This window comes from Chiloscyllium plagiosum, chromosome 30, assembly GCF_004010195.1.
Source record: "Chiloscyllium plagiosum isolate BGI_BamShark_2017 chromosome 30, ASM401019v2, whole genome shotgun sequence".
NCBI lineage: Eukaryota > Metazoa > Chordata > Chondrichthyes > Orectolobiformes > Hemiscylliidae > Chiloscyllium > Chiloscyllium plagiosum.
This window is the reverse complement of record NC_057739.1, coordinates 16,302,542-16,324,600: the sequence shown is the minus strand read 5'-3', so window position 1 is coordinate 16,324,600 and position 22,059 is coordinate 16,302,542. Positions and strand designations below refer to the sequence as shown.

The 22,059-nt window shown below is 39.6% G+C and overlaps 1 protein-coding gene across 2 annotated transcripts in view; it reads right to left on the bottom strand.

Moving 5' to 3' along the window:
- LOC122564758 (astrotactin-2-like) overlaps nucleotides 1–22,059 on the bottom strand; it is a 1,559,828-nt gene that overhangs the window by 31,685 nt on the left and 1,506,084 nt on the right. For both annotated transcript variants that reach the window (XM_043719930.1, XM_043719929.1), the window contains 2 exons: nucleotides 12,117–12,217; nucleotides 4,295–4,478 (listed from right to left, as the gene is read on the bottom strand). In XM_043719930.1, the coding sequence (XP_043575865.1) occupies nucleotides 4,295–4,478; nucleotides 12,117–12,217 (285 nt within the window). The remainder of the gene's footprint in view (nucleotides 1–4,294; nucleotides 4,479–12,116; nucleotides 12,218–22,059) is intronic.

Here is a 22,059-nt window from a genome sequence, read left to right as displayed (position 1 = left end):
CTTCAGCAGTTTAGCATCAGCTTTAAGTGATGCTGGAAAGTTATGACTTTGAGCTCCCTGCTGATGTGTGCTACCCATGAACAGCAGTCAGACGTGAGTGCATGCAGCAATCATTCAAATGGGCAAGCAGCACACTGTTTGCCTGGGCATTGGTTAATGTTGTTTCATGATTCCCATTCCCGTTTTTGGGGACTATCCAATTTAGTCTGAAAATAACTGCATTCTATATTTATGTTTTTTTTAAAAGGGTCATGTACCAAGCAAAGCAACACACTTAGGAAAATTAAAAGCAACTTAGAGCACAGTAGAGGAAATGTTAAATATGAGTTACAGTCACACTAGCAAGTTCAATTATGCTGTTTAGGAAACTGAAGGCTGAGGTAATAAATGACCACAAAAGACTATTATAATGTGAGGGAAGCCAAGACACTGGCACATCCCCAATCATTCCCCTTGCATATTTGTGTGTTGTGTTGCAATGCATCTAATTTGCTGTTTGATGTCTTTTTGAAGAATAATTTTCCCAACAGACCTTATAAAATGCACATTCTAAGAAAGCAAGTCCGTGAAACTATCGTCTGCTGAGCAAAGAATTGTAGCTGATACGCATGTAATTTGGAAGACTTTCAGGAAGTAGTTAAGCAAGATGACGATTTTACAGCCAAGAAAGAAATGTTCAACTAAATATCTGCCGAATGGTACAGATGATGCAAATATTGTCTTCTTCAGAACTGATGCTAAGCTGAAAAATTGGAGATTTTGGATAATTAAGGCTGCATTTCTTAATTCATGAGCTTGTTTGTGTGAGTTCCTTTTTTTTGTATTATTGGTAAATATAACTTTAACGTTACTATTGGCAATGGTAACGTGAATTGTTGCAGCATTCAACTCAACCTCCCTCTCTTCACGATTTTAATGCAAGACTTGCCTCAAAATTAACTGGTTAAAGCTTTCAGTAAAATAGTACTGGAATTTCATACGAGCACAACTAAACATTCAAAATTATGAAGTCTCTTGACAAGTTAAATGGGGATAAACTATTTCCACTGATCGGTAAGTTGGTAACCAGATGGCATAAATCACTAAAAGAATGAAAGGAGAATTCAGGGCTTTTTAAAAGTCACATAATGTTGTTAAGACTTGGAATGCCTTATGAGTTACAGAATTCATAATGGTTTTATTAAAAAAATGTACTGCAAAAACCATCTGAAAATTAAAAATTGAAATGGTGCGGCAAATGGTACTGTGTGAATAAATCTTTCAGACAGAAAGCAGACACATTGTGCTACCTCTTTCAGTACTGAAAGATAATGTGGTAACATTACAGACATTTATTTCCAGTTAATATGTATATAAAACAGAAACTTTATGACAAAAAAATCTGCTGGTTGTTTTCGAAGTCAGTCACTGTTCACATATTACACCACGGAGATCAACAAGGTTAGCTCCGGATTCAGCAATACTTCATTTTTAGTATTCCTATCCTTGTATTCAAATTCTTTCATGGCCTTGGCCTTGCCCTTCCCTAACTTGATAACATGCTTCATCCCCACAACTCTCCAATACTCTGTATTCTTCCAGTTCTAGACTCTTGCACATTTGCAATTCTCATAGAAACAGAAGCAATACAGTGCAAATGGTGGAAATCTGAGATTCAAAACAGAATATGTAAGCAATGAGGCAGGACTTGTGGAGAGAGAAAAAGGGCTGACATGTTAGGTCAATGATTTGCAACAGGAATAGAAAATGTTTAAAATGTCATACGTTTTGAGCAAGACAGAGGATGAGAAAGGTTCAGGGTGGGAAAGGGGCAGGAAAGAGAAGAAGAAAGGCAAAGATAGGAGAGATTGAAGATCCAAAAGGTAAAGGAGAATATGGGAACAAATCAACTAAGAAACTAAAGATGGGTTGAGAAGGGAGGTAAATAAGAAGAGTAGAATATCAACAGCTGCTATTCAAAAATAAACAGAGATTACAGTCCAAAATTGTTGAACTCAATGTTGAGTCCAGCAAGCTGTGAAGTGCCTAATCAAAGGCTTCTCCTACTTACATCGAGGTTCATTAGAAAGATGTAGGAGGCCAACACAATGAGGTCAGACTGGGAGTGTGGTGAAGAATTAAATGTCAACATTCCCACTCTTGATTGCTTAACAGTAGAGTCGACGTTCAATTATTACTTACTAGCATTTTATAGACTGCTAGGAAATGTACACAAATGAATAGTTAGCAGGGAGTGATTATAAGACTGATTTAATTGAAGAGGTTGGGGCATGTCAAACTGTGAGGATAAATCTCAAGCAGTTTACCAGTATCATCTGAATTTTAATTTTGGGATTCAGCTGTAATAGCTCATCTCGTTCTTTCTGTCACCTGGATTTTTTGATATCGTCACATATCTAAACCTTTAAATTGTTTACGTATCCTGCAGCTCTGTGTGGTGCAAAAGCTGAAGACTGGTTTAGCTCAAATGTTTTGAAGGATTCAGGAACTCCTGCTGTGGCAACAAGAATACTTTTGCTGTTGGGCAATATAAATAATAGAGACAACAGAAACTTGGTTCAGCCTTTTTCTCATACAAAACTGTAGCCTTGGACATTTTCTTCGAGGTTAATTGATGTTCAGGCAACTGAGGTAACATGAACACAACTTTGGCAGCAGAATGCTTTTTGTGATTCCATGATGATAGTTCTATACACTGTTGACAGATAATTTTGTTCCTCAATTCCCCTCTGCTCCTGCACTTTTTTTCCCTTACTTTTCCAAGATTAATGAAGTGGAGGTATAAACCACCATTGATCAGATCAAATCAGGCTCGAAGCAATGAATGACCCATTCCTGTTGTGAAGCTGAAGTCATGTTTGGCAGGCACTGCTTACACATTTCGCCCTAACCCAGTTGGCTATTCGCATGTGAATATAGATAGTTTCAACAGGCATTTTAACTAGGGATATCGCAGCTGAACTCATTTCTATACTTGGAATAGCAGTAGGCTGTTCAGCCTCTCGGGTCATGTCATCAGTTATGTCATGGGTGATCTACATCTTAATTCCATCTACCGGCCTTGCTTCCATAACCTTATTAAGCACAAATCTATCAATTGCTCACTTGAATGAGCCTCAGCAGCTTCATTAAGGAGTGTCTTCCAGACTTCCACTGGGTAAATGGCTCAGCACATATTTTAAGGTTCTGCCCCCTTCCTGTTCTGGACTCCCTCATGAGAGGAAATAGTTTCCATCTATCTACCAGCAACTCCTTTAATCATCTGAAAAGCCTCTGTTAAATTATCCTCCATACTCTCTCCTCAAAGCAATACAACCCTAACAGCTATGCCATCTGCCCTTGTAATTTAACCCCTTTAGTCTGCTGTCATTTTGTTCACTTCATATGTGCAACATGGGTAACGGAATTCAACAGGGATAAACCCTCTGTTTGACCTGTCAATATGGTTCAGTATCATTCTACATTGTGTAACTATCAATAGAACAATGAGGACAACCAGGCTGGTAAATACAAAGATGTACTTTGGTGTTTGAAGATAGAAGAGGGATAAAGTGATCATTGAACTCTTGAGTACTGTACCAGTACCAGGTGTCCTGTCGTACTTTTTGCCTTGGTGTTGATAATACTTTTAATTTATCTTAATTATTTTAATCATGACTTCTGTCAATTCCAACCACTCTTCAACATCCAGGGTAAGTGACAGACTGGGAGGCAGTTCTTAATTAGCTAAAAGATAGTGGAAGTTAAAAACAACCAAAGAATAAGTTGAGCGAAACTCCAAATTCTCTTCTGTAATGTCCACCTTGTGACAAAACAAACCTTCCGAGTATCTACTAAATCTTGTACAACATCATCTCCTGCAGTAGCAACTATATTTCACACTGAATATGATTAACTCCATGTGCACTTGTACTCTTGAAATTTGCTCTGAATCAGATGTTTGCCCCTTTCAGTAGTATTGACTGAAATGACACTGAGAAATGTATCTGGGCCTCCAAGGCTGTGGCAGACCATACAGCACATCAAGATCTGTCAACTGGTGTTGATACTCACGGTTATAGTAGAGCTCATGCTTGAGTAACTGCACACTTCCATTCATGATTTAGAAGCTGCATATTATTCATCCAGCACTTCAAATAATATACAGCAGCCACATGAAAAATGTGCCTCTCCTGGAGAAAAGGTGCTGGTTTCCTACAAGGAGATCTGTCATATCTTTTTAAAGTGAGTTATTGTTCTGACACCAGAAACGCAGTGTTACAAAAAAGATATTATTAATTAGAAAGCAGGTTACCTTGGACCAAGTTCATCTTCACTACGCCACCCAAAGTCTCCAAATTTTTCATAGTGAGAGTTATAGTGATGTATCACCCGATAAACCATGGGGGAAGAGATCTCCATCAGTATGTTGTAGGCAGTTTGCTGTTCCTTCCCACTGGTGTAGCCATTAAATAGGCTGTAGATCATCTCTGATATTTCTGCACAAAATGTATAATGGTTAGAAGCAGGTTTAAGCCCCCTTGCAACGTGCTGAAGAATGCAGTCACATCAACTCTGTGTGATGATTTCTTCATCGAGGTAATGTGAAGGTTACTGATTAGTTTATTTAGCAATGACAAGTATGACCATAATTTTCAGATTTAGGTCGAATTTAAATCTCTAATGTCACCAAATGTTTTCACATTAAACTCTTTGGTGTTTAGAAGTTTCTAAAAATCCAAAGGCATAAGTTCAAAGTCCAGGCTGAGGGTTCAGTGCCATACTAAAGGACTGCTGCCTTGTTGGAGGGTTTACTACATATTTCAATACCTATCTAAATTATTTACATATAGCAGTGACCTTAACAATGAACCTTAGGGAATACCACAATCGCTCTGTATGACAAAGAACTATTTAGCACAAAAACTGACCTTGGAGTGTAGGTTCATAGTTCCTTGAAAGCAGAGTCTCAGGTACTGGGTTGGAGTGGTGCTGGAAAAGCACAGCAGTTCAGGCATCATCCGAGGAGCAGGAAAATCGACGTTTCGGGCAAAAGCCCTTCATCAGGAATTGGCTTCCTGATGAAGGGCTTTTGCCTGAAACGTCGATTTTACTGCTCCTCAGATGCTGCCTGACCTGCTGTGCTTTTCCAGTACCACTCTAATCTAGACTCTGGTTTCCTGTATCTGCAGTCATTTATTTTTACCTAGGAGTCCCAGGTAGACAGGGTAGTGAAGATCGTGCTTGGTATGTTTGGCTTTATTGGTCAGTGCATTGAGTCTAGGAGTTGGAAGGTCATGTTGTGACTGTACAGGCCATTTTTGGAATACTGCGTGCAATTCTGGTCTCCCCCCTATCGGAAGGATGTTATGAAACTTGAAAGGGTTCAGAAAAGACTTACAATGATGTTGCCAGGATTTGAGGGTTTGAGCTTCAGGGAGAAGCTGAATAGGCTGGGACTGTTTTCCCTGAAGCATCAGAGGCTAAGGGGTGCCCTGAAAGAAGTTTGTAAAATCATGAGGGGCATGGATAGAGTGAATAGTCAAGATCTTTTCCCCAGGTTAGGGGAGTCCAAAACTAGAGGACATAGGATTAAGGCGAGAGGGGAAAGATTTAAAAGTGACCTGGAGGGCACTTTTTTCATGCAGAGGGTGGTGCATGTATGGAATGAGCTGCCAGAAGAAGTGGTGGAGGCTGGTACAATTACATTTATAAGGTATCTGCATGGGTACCTGAATAGGAAGGGTTGAGAGGGATATTGGCCAAATGCTGGCAATGGGACGAGATTAATTTAGGATATCTGCTTGGCATGGATGAGTTACATTGAAGTGTCTATTTTCATGCTGTACATCTCTATAACTCAGTGTTTTCTGCCCTTAAGCCAACTCATTTTTTTAATCCAAGGTGAAACTGACCTCTTATTTCATGACCTTCAATTCACGCAATATTTGTTAAAGCTTTCTTACAACCAAATGACTTCTGTTTGTCATTGTTCACTGTTACTTCATCAAGAAATTCAAACACATTACTGAAGCACAGCTGGCCTTCTACAAATCTACAATGGCTCACCTTAACTAACTCAAACCTCCTCAAGTGTGTGATTTTTCATTAATCATTGGTTCTAAAAAAAACTCACCATTGATATTAAACTGACCAGCTTGGAATTAGTGAAAAACCTTACCCTATTTCTTGAACAAGAATATCACATCTGCCAGTTTACAATTCTCCAATGCCTTCCCACTTTGTATATAAGTTAAGATTATGTTAGCAGACCTTTCTCCTACCTTCTCTTAGCTTCCCCATCCACCCTGGGATGAAAATCATCCAGGTCATTTGACTTACCTTCTTTAAGCACAATCAGCCTTTCCTGTCCTACTGTTCAATTCCTCACCCCCCCCCCACCCCATTTATTCCCACTCTCATTTCTGCTTCCATTGATAATTTTGTCAGCATGCTCTTAGCAAGCACTGATGCAAAGAATATATTAATTATTCTGGCCTTGCACTGACCTCTAAGATATATCTTCTATGTTCCTAATCATCCTTGTTCCACCTCTTGCTATCCGATCATCATTTATATGCCTGAGGAAGATTTGTATGCAACGTTGTATTCTATTCTTCTAATTATTATTCTACCCTCACATTTGTTTACCCTGTTCATGTCTCTTCTCAATTTATTCTATTTGGCCTGGTCTTTATAAGGCTCTGATCAGACAACAGAGTATTTCCTCTCACTCTCATTATCAAAGGGAGCCTGCAGGTCACTAGCTTTACCTCTTGCTGAAATACAGCCAGCTTGAGCCTGAAACATCTCCTAGTTCATTTCCCCAGTTCTGTTTCAGCTTTTCCCACCACATTTAGGTTCCAATTTACCTAAATTGACTCCTCTGTCAAGCCATAAGGTTAGCCTCTTCCAAGTTAGAAGTCCAAATTTAGATTGTTCTGTGTTGGTGAACCGTAGTTAATCTAAGCTCTGTGATATGATGGTCACTCATATCTCAGTGTTCTCCCACAGACACTTTGTCCAATTGTCCCACTTCATTGCCCAGGCACCAGATCCATCAATGTTGCCTTAATTGGACTGAGAACAAATGGTCAAGGAAACTCTTCTGAACATGTTTCCAATATTCTCCTGTCCTTTCTTCCCTTTATTATATCATTCCAGTTGATACTGGTTGAACTCCCCCCCAGTTATCATTACTCAGTTGTTCCTGCACATCTGTGTGATTTTCCTATATATTTGCTTCTCTCTCTCTCTCATTACTTTAGCTTTTCTGTATATATCCATGTAATGTACTAATACGATTTTGTTCTGAATTCCACCCAAGTTTCCCATCCCAAGACATTCTCATGTTCCACCACTACAAAGTCTTCCTAATTAATTCTGCCATTACCACTTTCAGTTTTCTCCTCTATCTTTTCTGCACTTCTTGTATGAAGTGCCTAGACTTTACCATTCTGAAGCTACAGTTCCATTATAGCCACCACTTTATCTCCCATGCTTGTACTTTACTGATATTATCCATCAGACTCCAAATACTTACATACATGCAATCAAAGCCTACCCTTACATGCCTTGTATACCTCCTAGTCTGCTCCCGTCTAACAGGGTACTACTTTTTTTCTCCAGTACCATCCAATCCTCTGACTCTTTTATGCACTTCATTTCTCTTTTCTACTTCTGTACGCTGGCTCCCATTCACTTGCAATTTTGTTTAAACCCTTGCCAACCAAACTGGTGAACCTGTCGAAAAGGACGGTGGTCCCAATCCATTTGAAATGCAACCTATCCCTTTTGTATTGGTGCCTCCTGCCCCAGAATGATCTCACTATCCCAATGATCAGAAGCCTCATATATCATGGTTGTCATTGTCTAGATTGTGTGAATGAGTGTCAATCCTTTCTGTTCACCCACGACTCCACCTTCATACAACTGCTGTCTTGCTGAGATGCTAATCTAGCTGTCATCTTTAATTGTTTGAAATATTGTGTCAGTTAGCCAATGCTTGGAGACTACTCTATTAGATATAACATGGACCTTTCTATGGCTGCTTGTATAATCATTGGCATGACCATTGATTGTATTTCTTATCGCAGCTGTAGGTGGAATGATTCAATCTGGATACCTTGGTTAGAGCTCTTCATGTAGTCAAGGACAGAGCTTTCTTCATCACTGTTTCCTCTATCTTGCATCAGAGCATAAGAAATAACAGCAGAGGCAAGATCAAACTACCAGTTATAAGCAAAGATACAATGCACTGGAAACACCTCAAAGAATGTTTACTAGGCTGATTCCTGGGATGTAGAGGCCACCTTATGAGGGAAGATTGGGACTGTACCCATTGGACTTAAGTATGAGAGGTGCCCTTACTGAAACATTAAAGATTTTGACAGTGCTTCAATGGGGTAAAGGCTGGAGGGTATGCTTTCTCTCATGGGGAAATCTAGAACTAAGGGGCATAGTTTAAAGATATGGCTTCTTACTGTGTTTGCAGAAAAAAAAAACAATATTCCAAACTCACAGTCTTTCAAACAATCAGAAGCAAGCCTTGTGGTGCTTAGGTGAGAAGCCAAAAATAAAATCAAATAGTCTTTTCATCTCCAGGGAATGCTGCTTCATATTTTTGTACCTTCCAGCTCAATGCTTCCTCTGTTCTGCTAATCTTTGCCTTCACTGGTGCTTCTTACATTCTGCGTCACAGCTTTTGCATTGTAAACATGCATTCAAAACCGCTGGCTTTGATTTTGTAAATGTGTAAGTAAATTTGTTCTTTGGAGAGTTTGTAGGTGCATTGAGAGGTGTTTTAAGCCATAGCTGAGGAACTGGGTTACATTAATTTTGGGGGTAAACAGCACAGGGAAGTGAGAGAAAGTAGTGCTCTCTACATCTTGCACCATAAAAAAAAGCTGAAAATGCTGGAATGTTTTGGAGCTGTTACCTTTAAGAGAGTTCCAGACTCTCAGTAATACTTGTCTTTGGTGAGGATGGTGAAGGAGTGTCAAGGCAAAACTGCTTGTCAGTTTCATGTGATATGGTTAATTTCTTTCACAGCCTCTTGAGACAAGTATCTTGAAGACACCAAGTCGTAGTGATGATGAATGACTAACTGCCTTCACTTGAAAATACCTAAATGTAGCAATTCCTGGAAAGAGTCTGGCTTGAATCAAATAACCTCACAAATCAGTCTGTGAATATTGTTAGATAAGACTTACTACACAGATGTAAAGTCAATGAGTTCATCACAAAAAAGAACTACAGTGCGGCAATGATATTGCTTGCAGATTCTACTATATAAAGAGAGTCAATGGTTTTCAATTTCAGGAGGTATTTTCTTTCTTTCAGTAAAGTGAGTGAAGTGAGTCCAATTTGCAAACTTTTGACCTTCAGCACTCTTCAGACAGGAGGGGGATATAAACTGACATAACTGTAATTGTTCCATGAAACACCTTTGCCTCTGATGATACAGTAATTCTGAAATCCTGAAACTCTAATGCGTTTAACTAATGTCACCTGGTTAAGGTCAGGATTAGCAAAGCGAAGAGTAAGTAATTCATCCAATTTTCAAAAGGGTTACAATCGAACGTTTCAGTTGAATAAGCTAAAGCCAGAGCAAACACAGGAAATCGTGTGATCTTTGTGCCAAAACAGAGTTAACATTGATTTGAAGAGACAAGTCCTGATGTGTGGAGATTCCTCACACAATGAGTTCCATATCTCGGCTATACTCCATTGAACCCGTGCAGGGGTGCGGTGAGAGGCAGAGGGGTGGGGCGGGGGCAGGGGGTTTCTGCAAAGTGATGTGGAAGTACGAGACATGAGGCGAGAGGTTAGTGTGGTTGCTAAATGTTGCACAGCGCACTGAGTTGGCTGTCTCACCAAAGAGGGTAATGTATAGGGTAAGCAGCATATAAGGATATGCCTGTTTTCTTACAAGCATTATAAAGACACTCTGCATGTAGCAGCTTCACTTGCATTATGTAGCCCACAGTAAAGCAAACACAATGAAAGATTGGTGGTAGTGAACTGTACTGAACAGTGGTTACCTTATACCTTTTACTAGTAGAGGTGGTAAATACCACAAGATACCGGGAATGATCATCTTGGAAAATACAAGAAGGTCCTTAAGCTGGAGAAGTTGAAGAATCTCTGCCCTATCTCATTCCTATCACTGGAAGGGATTGGGGAGCAGATTAGTGGGGTGTGGAGGAGGCACAGTTAGACCTATCATTACCTGTGAATTCCACACAATTCTTAACTGTCCATTACACGACAACATGAGAATTACAGATCAAGATATCAGGCTGCTACCCATCTCTACTTAATTAGATTTGCATGAAGACTGATTATTGTTACAATTGTGGTCCATAGTTCTGATGTAACTGTGAAGTCATTTCACTCATCTTTCATCTTTAGTAGGAAGAATGGACTATTTTCTAAATGGGGAGAAAATTCAGAAAACTGAAGTGCAAAGAGACTTGGGAATCCCAGTCCAGGTTTCTATTAAGGTTAACTTGCAGGTTGAGTTGACAGTTAGGAAGGCAAATACAATGTTGTCTTTCACCTTGAGAAGACCAGAATATTAAAGCAGGGATGTACTTCTGAAGCTTTATAAGGCTCTGATCCGACAACAGAGTATTGTGAGCAATGTTGGGCCCCATACCTCAGGAAAGATGTATTGGCCCATAAGCTGGTCCAGAGGAGATTCACAAGAACGATTCCAGGAATTAAATGCTTAACATATGAGGAATGGTTGAGGAATCTGGGACTACACTCGATGGAGTTTAGAAGGATGAGGGGGGGGATCTTATTAAAACTTACAGAATACTGAAGGGCCTGGACAGAATGGATGTTGGGAAGATGTTTCCATTGACAGGAGAGACTAGGACCCAATGGCATAGACTCAGAGTAAAGGGAAGACCTTTTAGAATGGAGATAAGGAGAAACTTCTTCAGCCAGAGAGTGGGGAATCTGTGGAATTCATCGCCACAGAATATTGTAGAGACCAGGTCATTGAGCATACTTAAAACAGAGATAGATAAGTTTTAGATTGCCAAGGGGATGAAAGGTTACAGGGAGAAAGTAGGAAACTGGGGTTGAGAAATGTATCAGCCATGATTGAATGGCGGAGCAGATTCGATGGGTCGAATGGCCTAATTTCTGCTCCTATGTCTTATGGTCTTATCTCCCCACATTGCTCACTATGTCTCATCGTCTTATCCATACCTCCTGATTAAACTTATTTTTTTCTCCAGCTTGCTTTATGATGTTCTTCAGTCTCAGCTTATACCTTTCTTCCTTAGTTTTCATGAACAAAATTCACTGTGGCTAAGTAAAAAGCACAAACTAAAGAGAAGGTGAAAATAGTGTTCATTTATCCCAAAAGTGCAGATTACTTCATTAGCAGGTTAACATAGTTTGATAATTCTGGTGATTTCGCAGGCCGTGAGGTCAGTCTGAGCCATAAATCCTGGTAGCTCTGTCTGGAGCTGGTTAAAAGTGATAACAGTACGAAGAGCATCATCAGCCAAAATGAAATGTGAAAACAGGAAAATTAAATAGTATGCACACAAACTATAAAAAAAGTGAGGAGAGAAATAACAGAATCAGCTGCAACAAAGCTTTTTCTTGCTGTTAGAATTTTTTTAATAAGACAATAAATTTAAAAGAAAAGTCATTCAAAATCCAAATCAAGGCATTTCCACCAGCGATGATGTTAAAAACTAGGATCCATTGATTTAGTTACACATATATCCCAGAGGGAATTCAGGAGAAATGACTTTACCCAGAGAATGGTTAGAACCATGACAATTGTACTGAATATGATGAATGTATTTAAGCTAATTTGGACAAGTACATAAGGGGAAAAATATGATATAAACTTATGCCGTTGAAAAATGTTAAGTGAACGCTCATGTGAGAAATGGAAATGCAACAGGTAAGTTGTGTTACTTTGCAGCAAAAGATATTTTTGAAAGAATTCCAGTAAAAATGGTGTTCTTGGTTTGAAATGAACTGCTGTTATGCTGCTTGGGTTGCTACTGTGACACTCATACAGTGGAGCTACACACCAAGAGCATCCAGCAAATAGTCCAACTCATTGAAGGTTCTGTTTGACAAAGTGAGGAAGAATAACTTACCTTCTGCCTTGATGTCATCAATCAGAGGGCAGGAGGTTCTCGTTGTGACTGTGCTTGGCTCAGAGCGTCTCCCTCTACTGTCCAAAGCATACAACGTAAACCTGAAAGAATGAGAGAGTACAATCCAGATAAAAGTCTAGGGAGATTAGCACAGATGTCATAAAGGTGAGACATGTGTGCATGAGTTAGGATACTATATGGAAGTGATAAGTAAATTACACTAAATGCCTGAATGTGAAAATTATGATCTCCATGTCACTGTAATTTTATTTTCCATCACAACAATTATCCTGAGAATATGGTCCTATGAATTGGCCAAGAACATTGGAGATCAAAATTCCAATTCTGCTGTCATTCAGTATTTCAATCAATATTGTCATTGCAAAGAGATTAGAAATCATGTTCTTCTAGATTTTGATAAACACATCTGTACTTAGACCAAGTAACTTTGATGATGTATTCGAGTAAGGCTGTCATTTTATTGTAATATTATCACGGTGGCTCAGTGGTCAGCACGACTGCCTCACAATGCCCAGGAACCCAGGTTCGATCCCACCTTCAGGTGACTGCGTGTGTGGAGGTGGTCCATTATCTGTGCTTCTCTCTTAGGGTTTTCTCTGGGTATTCCAATTTCCTCTCACAGTCCAGGATGTGCAAGTTAGATGGATTGGCCATGCTAAATTGCCCATAGTGTTCAGGGACATGCAAGTCAGATGGATTAACCAGGGGAAATGCAGGATTCCAGGGATAGGGTAGGGGAGGTGGATCTGGGTGGGGTACTCTTTGGACGGTCTGTGTGGATGGGTCAAATGACTTTCACAATGTAGGTGTTCTATATTACTAAATTACTATACATTGTATGTTCTTACTCTGACCACTGCAAGTAATATTTTCAGAAGAGTAGAATATCCTTGAGGGGGACTGTTCGCTCTGATGGCTAGGAGTCAGAGCATTGTACAGAGACCAATGCCTGTTGCCAATTAAGGTAAACTTTGTCATGCTTCATAGCACAATCAAAATATATGCCATGGTTTGATGGCCATCAAATAAACAAGGATGCTAGCTAGAAAGGAAATAAAAAGTCCCTGCTGAGTTAAACAAAAAGCGAATATATCTCTTTTTCCAATCAAGATGAAAAATGAGAGGGAGTTAAGCAATTATCTAATAAGAGATACCAGTCAGAGGTGATGTATTATTATTGCTTGATCAGGTTATTGCTTCAGTCAGCTTGCTTGTGACCATATAGTGCAAGCCTTGTGTTTTATCATGGTTCAAATTCTCTTGAGGAATGAAAGCACATGATTGGGGTCCACTTGCAAATTAGTCACTGGCATTTTAGAGGCTGACAATGAAGAATGGCGATGGCTACAGCAGGGTGGTAAGGCAGAGTAAGGATATTTCAAATGGGAAGCAAACAAATCTCTTACAACTTGCACACAGATGTCTATCCAGACTGTTTGAATGTTTCCCGGGGGAACAACCTCTTATTTTGCAAAGTAGGAAAATGGCTCCTTTGAACTTTGCAAAACTAAATTTTGTAAGAACACTGCATGAGAAGGCAGTGCATTGAAAGATTCAAAGATAACCAATGTTCCTATTGTGAAGATGCATGTAAACAATAGAGACACAGACAGGCAATGTCTACAGAACCTGAAACAGAGACAAGCATACACATGTCTTTGGAGAACTTTCTTTCAGGGTATCATTTGAGGACAGAGGCAAGAGATTTAAACACGACCACTGAGCTGAAATGGGACTTTCCAACATCAAAATCTCAGAGAAGAAACCGTTACCAAGTAATAGGGGAGCAGATGTAGTCACCTGAAGCTAGAGTACAGCAAAGCTGCTCTGCTCAATTCCTGCCAGTCCAAAACTAGTGAAATATGGTCCATGTTGAGAGACTGTCAGAAGTGCTGGATATCAACACTCTGTCACCTCAAAAGAAAAATTAAAAACGCATTCTTGTGTTGTTTCCACAGCATGACATAATGAAATCAGGAATTTTGGGCACAGTGTGAACATGTAAAGTTTGCGAAGGACTCTGAGCTCTCTAATTAGTTAGGTGGCAACACTCTGCCCTGCAAGAAAAAAACATTAGAAATAATAGCAGGAAAAGGCTATTTAGCCCCTCAAGCCTGCCTCGCCACTGAACGAGACCATGGTTGAACTGCCTCAGGGCCCCAACTCCTCTTTCGTGCCAGCTTAGCTGAGCTATCAACTCCTTGAAGTTCTAATAATCGATTCACTTCCTCTTCAAATGCATTTACTGGTGGAGCCTGCACTGCTCTCTGGAATCGGGAATGTCTGACATTCACTACCCTCTGGTAGAAATTCCTTCACATCTCAATTTTAAACAAATGTCCTCTTATTCTCTAACTATGTCCTCTAGTTTGAGATTCCTTAACTTGTGTAAATATCTTCTCTACATTAACCCTGTCAAGCCACTGTCAATGCATAAAAATAACCTGTTTATTCATTCTTGATAAGTTGATCCCTTTCTACCAGGAATCAGCCCAGTGATTCTATTTTGGTTAGCTTCCAATGATAGAATATCTTTTTGTCAATACAGGGACCAAAATTGCACATTGTACTCCCGTTGCGATCTCATCCATACCCTGTACAGTTGTAATGGGACTTCCTTGTCTATAAACTTCAATAACCTTGCAATAAAGGCCAAAGGAAAAGAATTGATTGCAAAACTTTCAATAGGTAACCCAGGATAGTTCAGGGGTCATTGAGAAGGAGTTCTGAGGACAGTTCAGGTTTGACAGAAACAGGGACAGACTCTCTGGAGTGCTTATTTTTGGCTGACAGGCATGGAAGAAGTCAAGAGCAGTAAACTCGATCTATGTAGTCAGACTCCTAAAGAGGCTTGGGGAATGGATACTGAGAGACATGTCTGACACGGTGATGTTCACTGTTGGTGAACGAGTACTGAAGTTTCAGAGTTCAGAGGAACGTGAACTCGCGACAGGATGGTGATTGACTAGAACAGGACCAGCTATTGAGGCAGTCCACGATGGATTGGCAATTGGAAAAGAATTTCAAGGCCAGATCTGAAAAAGTGATTCATTGTAATTTCTTGTGAAGTTTAAAGCGATGCGGTGACTTACCATTTTATTAATGTGTGTGAGGAGTTGTTTATAAATCTGAGAGATCTATGATGATCGCATTTGTTGTGTGATGTGCACTGTGGGATGTTTGATCACAGTGTGTCACACATGTTTACCACATGTTATTTCTGCCTATTAGAAACAAGCTGTACATGTATTGATGATTGCATTACTGTTCCGAATTGTAAAGCTTTTCTTGTTTAAACCTGTGGAATCTGACGGCTTTTTTTTTCTTTTAGTCGTCTCTGGATCTCATCTTCACTTTGAAACAAAACGTTTTTGGTCCCTAGTCAGATCAAAGCATTATTTGGTGATCTCATCCATGATCATAACAGTAAAGGTGGTCATCTGGTCTTCAATCATAACAACTATATGAAACAAACTCATGCATATGGCCATAGCTTGAGGAAAAGCAAACTTCAAATTTTACACCCAGAGAAGTAAATCACTTCATTTTAAACGCTGACATTGATTATAATTTTGAAGAAAATTAAATTAATGTTATTTAAAATGTTGACCTACTGGGGCACTCAGTACATATCAAGGGAGGTGTGTTTATACCTTGCCTTTGAGAGTGTTCATTTTAAGGAATTCATAAACTGCTTGGGAATACAATGTTGTGACTCTGCCTGGCAGATGGCTGTTTTGGGTTTGTAAGCTGCACACAGAAATTAGTTTGATGTAATGTCTGCTTCATAACTTGAAATAGTGTTTTACTCTTTTAAGTAACATAACCTACGAAGTTAATCAATCCCTGACGATTGTTTGATTATTAAAACATCGAGATTAAGATGAGAGAGGTGCACAGGTAATGCGACTGGACTAAAAATCAAGCAAATGCTCTGGGAACAGGGATTCAAATCCCAATGTGGCTGGTGAAACTTGAATTCAATTAATGAATATGGAATATAAAGCTTGCCTCCTAATGGTGACCATCAAACGATAACTGATTGTGACAATGATCCAGCTAACACCTTTAGGACGTTTTCCTTACCTGCTCCAGCCTACATATGACTCCAGACATACTTAAGGTGAGGTTCAAGGAGAAATAGAGATGGGAGACAGATGCTGCCCCTGCCATGGACACCCAGATCCCATTGAAGACTGAGGGAAAAGCAAAACTCATTGCTACAAAGACAAGGCTCAGAAGAAAACTTTTCAACCATCAGGCCTTCATGTGCAAGATAACCATTCATGTTATCCAATTCTCCTGTTTGAATCCTTACCACTCTGGAAGGCAGTGAGCAAGGTTTTGTTCTGATTGTGTGTGTCACCACTGCCAGATTTTATCAGATGGCCCGAATGTTATGTGTTGGCATATACAATGAGTGTTGGGTATTATTTGGCCAATCTTTCCACACTAAATGTCTCTGGATGCACACTTGCAACAGGAGTCTGTTGGTACTGAGTCATGTCATGACCATAATTTGGAATGCTGAAACACTGTGGACATATTTAACTTATGATTTGGAGATGCCGGTGTTGGATTGGGGTGTACAAAGTTAAAAATCACACAACACCAGGTTATAGTCCAACAGGTTTAATTGGAAGCACACTAGCTTTCGGAGCGACGCTCCTAACACAGAATTTATAGTAAAAATTTGCAGTGTGATGTAACTGAAATTATACATTGAAAAATGTATAATCAACAGACAATCAATTTTTCAATGTATAATTTCAGTTACATCACACTGCAAATTTTTACTATAAATTCTGTGTTACGATTGAGCCCTCCACAATCACCTGATGAAGGAGCGTCGCTCCGAAAGCTAGTGTGCTTCCAATTAAACCTGTTGGACTATAACCTGGTGTTGTGTGATTTTTATATTTAACTTATGTGACTATCTGAAGAGAAATACTAATGGAATTTTCTACTTATAGATGCAAAGGGAATTTCAAACAACAGTCCTTCAAAGAGCTTAAGAGCCAAGCCAAAAACAGACTGGACTGTGATCTCTTATAGCTACAAAGATACCCAGGTTCTAACAACACCCTGTTCATCAGCAACTCATCCCTTGTGGATAATGTTCTAAACGGGAGGCATGTTTCCTCTGACAAATACACAAGGGCAGGGGTTAAAAAGACCAGTCTCACCTCAACTGGTTCATGCTTACTGGATTGCATGTTCTCATGTATACTAGGATTTTAGCATTAAAATGCTGTGAAAGTCACAGTTGAAGACTGTCCTCACGTCAGCCCAGTATTGCAGGTAAAGACCTTCTCACCTTTTAGTACTAGTTAGCTTGCAGACAAACAGCCAGACAAAATGAAATAATGAAAGCAAAAGGACTTTCTCTCACCCTGAATTTGAAAGTAAGAACTCACACAACACCAGGTCATAGTCCAACAGGTTTATTTGGAAGCATAGCTTTTGGAGCACTGTTCCTTCATCATGTGGATGTGTGGTATAAGATCGTATGATACAGAATTTATAGCAAACATTACAGTGTGATGCAACTGAAATTATATATTGGAAAAGACCTGGAATGTTTGTTAAGTCTCTCACCTTTTCGAATGATCATGTTGGTTTCAGTTCTTTCATGTGTCAATCCCAGAACTTTTTTTTAAAGTTACGTGAAAGCTAGTGCTCCCAAATAAACCTGTTGGACAATAACCTGGTGTTGTGTGATTTTTTTAAACTTTGTCCACTCCAGTCCAACACCAGCACCTCCAAATCCTAAATGTTGAAATTCACTCACAGTCAAAAGGAATCAGAACCACAGAATCTCAACCAATCAAACAAACTAAGGACCATGAAATTGATTGTTCAACTAACAATGTCAACTCCACTGATAACCTCAACTGGAATGGCCACGATGTTCAAGTATCTATTCTTCATGAATAATTCAGAGACTGATCTATTTATCTGTCTTCTTTCACTTTTATCTTTTTGAATTCACCTCTTATTTCTATTTTTTGTGTGTTGTGTGATTAATTCTTCTTGTGTTTTATAGCTAATTATCTTAGTCAAGCACGTCAAGCAAAATTGACTCCTTTTTAAAGGATATATTCTATTGGTCTGGGACATAGGGATGGGATCAAGAAAAATCAAGGAAGGGCCTTTTCAAAATTAAGCTTGTTGCAATGAACCAAGGTGTTTGGGAGAATAAGGAAGGAAAGCCAATTCATCCCTCCTCAACTGACAGCTTAATAGTTTGGGGTGTCCTGTCTGGAACTCGAACAAATTGGGGAACCTCAATGGGGGTCTGGTTGTAACAAAAGATGCATAAACTCTGGCTGCTTAGTTTTTCAAAAGGGGCATGACAGCGTTTCGTGATGTGTTTGTACGTCATTTATTTCAATTGCTGCAACTCCTGAGATCAATTACAGTTTAACTATTGTGTAGGCCGAGTCATTGAATGTATTCAAAGTTGAGTTCAACAGATTTGATCATAAGAGAAGAAATACATAGTTTATTTTGACAGATATAAAGGTTGTAAATATTAATGTTTTGTGGATATTTGAGTGTCCTTGCATAAGAAACATGCAGACTTAACAAGCAGTTTGAAAAACTGTCACTATTATGGCCATAATTCTTGTCACTTGTTACATGGGGTTTGAAGTATAAAGTAAAGACATCCTGCTGAATTTACAAACTGTTCGATGAAATCACACTTGAGGACAGTGTACCGGTTTGGTATCCATATTTGAAAAAGGTTATATTTGCAGTAGTGACAGTGAATCATAGAACCTATACAGAGCAAATAGAGGCTTTTTGGTCCATCACGTCTGCACTGACTGTCCAAAGAACATCCCTCCCAGACCCAGCATCCGTCCCTATCCCTGTAATACCCCTTGTATCATTGCTAATCCAACTAGCCTGGACAGCTTTGGACTGTGGCAGGAAAGGGAAGAACATGCAAATTCCACGCAGATAGTCACCCAAGACTGGAATCGAACGTAGGTACCTGGCACTGTGAGGCAGCAGTGCTAATTCATTTGATTGATCTCCAAAATGAGAGTATGATGAAAAGCTAAGTAGATTAGATTAACACTGGCTGGAAGAATGAGGGTGATCTCATTGGAAAATGCAACATTCTGAAGGGGCTTGACACATCTGAAGTTTAAAGTTTGATTCCACTGTCTAGCGAATCTTGGACAAATGGGGCCTCCTCAGGGTTAAGGGGACAGAGATGAAAAGAATTATCTTTAAAATTCTCCAGCAATGGGCATATTTTAGGCTGAATTAGAAGATTTTGGTAAATACTATGTTTTACCAGTTATCTGTATTTTTGATTTTGGATTGAAATGAGAAAATAAATGTTTTAAAACGCAAAGATTTCCAAAGGACTACTTCAATATTTTTGGAAACAAGTAATGTGAAACTCATTGCAAGCACTGCTGACACAGCTGCTGGTTCAAGCAGTAGCTGGAGAATGTGGAGACAGCTGGAACCAAGGACTGTGTAAAAAAGGAGATTCAGCCAGTAACAAATAACTGATTGGTTTGTGAATTAGTGACCAATTATTGATGACAAAGGCCTTTTGCCTGACAACACGATATGATTGGTTCCCAGCTGGCTGAATCGGTAGGAGTTGTGAACAGGAGAAGGAAAAGCCATCAGATCCCAACCAGGTCAGCAGCTCTCTCAATTGTTGGCAGTAAAAAAAAAATTAAGCTGGAAGAAAAACAAATTATCTTTCCTTGAGCAGTTATCCAACTCAGGGACCTTTTCTAAAAATGAACTAGTTATCCTGAACCCCCTGCCAACCAACGAAAGTATCCAGAGAAGGAAGACCAAGAAACAAAGTTCTGATGAACACAGTATACTCAGGATATTCTGTAAACAGGTACCTGCTCATGGCTCGTAATCATATATCTGCAACTAGATTCTACTTATTTTTAATAAATAGTAATTCTTGTTAAGTTCAGCAAACTGATCTGTGCTTTCTGCCAACCTGGGTATAAAAGACAAACAAATTGGGCACTTCTGTAAAATGAAACTTTAACTTCTGTGATGTCTCTGGGAAGAGTGGGCCCTGACTTGTAGCAAGGCAATACATGTTTTGGACCAGACCCCCCTCAAAATATTTTCAGAAGGCAGCCCAGACCCTAACATTTTCTTAATTTAAAGGTAGATGTGAAATGGATATTCCAGGAAGGTGCAGCTGGTCAGACCACTCTGCGTTAAGCAGAACAGAATTTATTTAAACACTACAGTTGAAACATGAACAAAAGAAAATGGAATTTAGAATAACTTAGCTATTGGAAAACGTCATTGACCCGATACAGCCATTATTACGAGTTAACTGTTCCAGTACAGTAACATCCCACAAACACACCTCTCGGCAAAAAGGTAAATTCAAACACAGATTTTTACAGGTAGGAGGGAACAATTTACAAAAAGATTTCAGAAGAAGGTCAGAGAAGTTCTTTACTGAAGCTTGCAACTCCTCTGACACTCACATCTTGCGACTGCTACAGATAAACTGGAGAAAACCTGATATGGGAGAACTGGCCACCCCTCTTCCATTGTTAATCTAGCCTGTTCCTAGACTCTTTGGCACTCAGTTTATATTCTTAGCTGACGTTGAAATGTCAAGAAAAATAAAATAAGTTGCTATAAAGATTGTAAATAGCTGAGGCTTCACAACCTCTTTTCAAGAAAACCAAGAACCAAATAACCTTTCCGAAGTGATAGTATTGTCACACCAGTTAGATGTATGATTTTGGCTGAGGTGTTGTCATGGAGATAGCAATGGGCAACTACAGGCTTCATGCTTCTGGGGCTTGAACGAAGAATATGGTAATGCTTCAACCATTGAAAGTCAACTTGCCAACCAATCAGCACCCTTTACTCTCACAGCATAAATTGCAGGGATCGTTTGAAATTTGACATTCTTGCATCAGTCCTGATTAGTGTCAGAGTAAAGGCTTCAGCAACATGTACCTTTTTACAGCAACATTCAGATTATAAGGTCAGAAAAAAAAGGCCACATTATACTCCATCTGCCCTTGAGCCCCACCCCTCCAATCGCCACCAGGCCAGAACCCCACTGGTCCTCACCTACCACCCCACCAACCTCCATATACATCATATCATCCGTCATCATTTCCGCCACACACGCAATCTGCTTGGCACTCACTTTGTGTTCCTCGGACTCAGTTTATATTCTTAGCTGATGTTGAAATGTCAAGAAAAATAAAATAAGTTGTTATAAAGATTGTAAATAGCTGAGGCTCCAACTTTGAAGTACTCCACTTAGTGAATGCATTGACTGGTTACATAATTTTAAATAATATTGATTTAAAGAAGACTTGGATATGAGTCAATGCAATAAGCTACATTACCATAAAAATAACTTGGTCGACTATTGGAAAATTATCGTTAAGAAAGTACGAGGGAAGAACAGGTAGGAACAAATTACTGCAGGTCCTGAAATCTGTACTGAAATAACAAATATTGATTGTTATTTTCAGTACAGATTCCAGCATCTGCAGTAATTTGTTCCTACATTTGTTTGATCGACTGCCATAGCTCTTCGAGGAATGCCAATCCTGTTTTGCTCTTCCCTATGAGAAAGTGAGGACTGCAGATGCTGGAAATCAGAGCTGAAAATATGTTGCTGGAAAAGCGCAGCAGATCAGGCAGCATCCAAGGAGCAGGAGAATCGACATTTCGGGCATGAGCCCTTCAGGAATGAGGAGAGTGTGTCCAGCAGGCTAAGATAAAAGGTAGGGAGGAGGCACTTGGGGGAGGGGCGTTGGACATGCGATAGGTGGAAGGAGGTTAAGGTGAGGGTGATAGGCTGGAGTGGGTTGGGGGCGGAGAGGTCAGGAAGAAGATTGCAGGTTAGGAAGGCGGTGCTGAGTTCGAGGGATTTGACTGA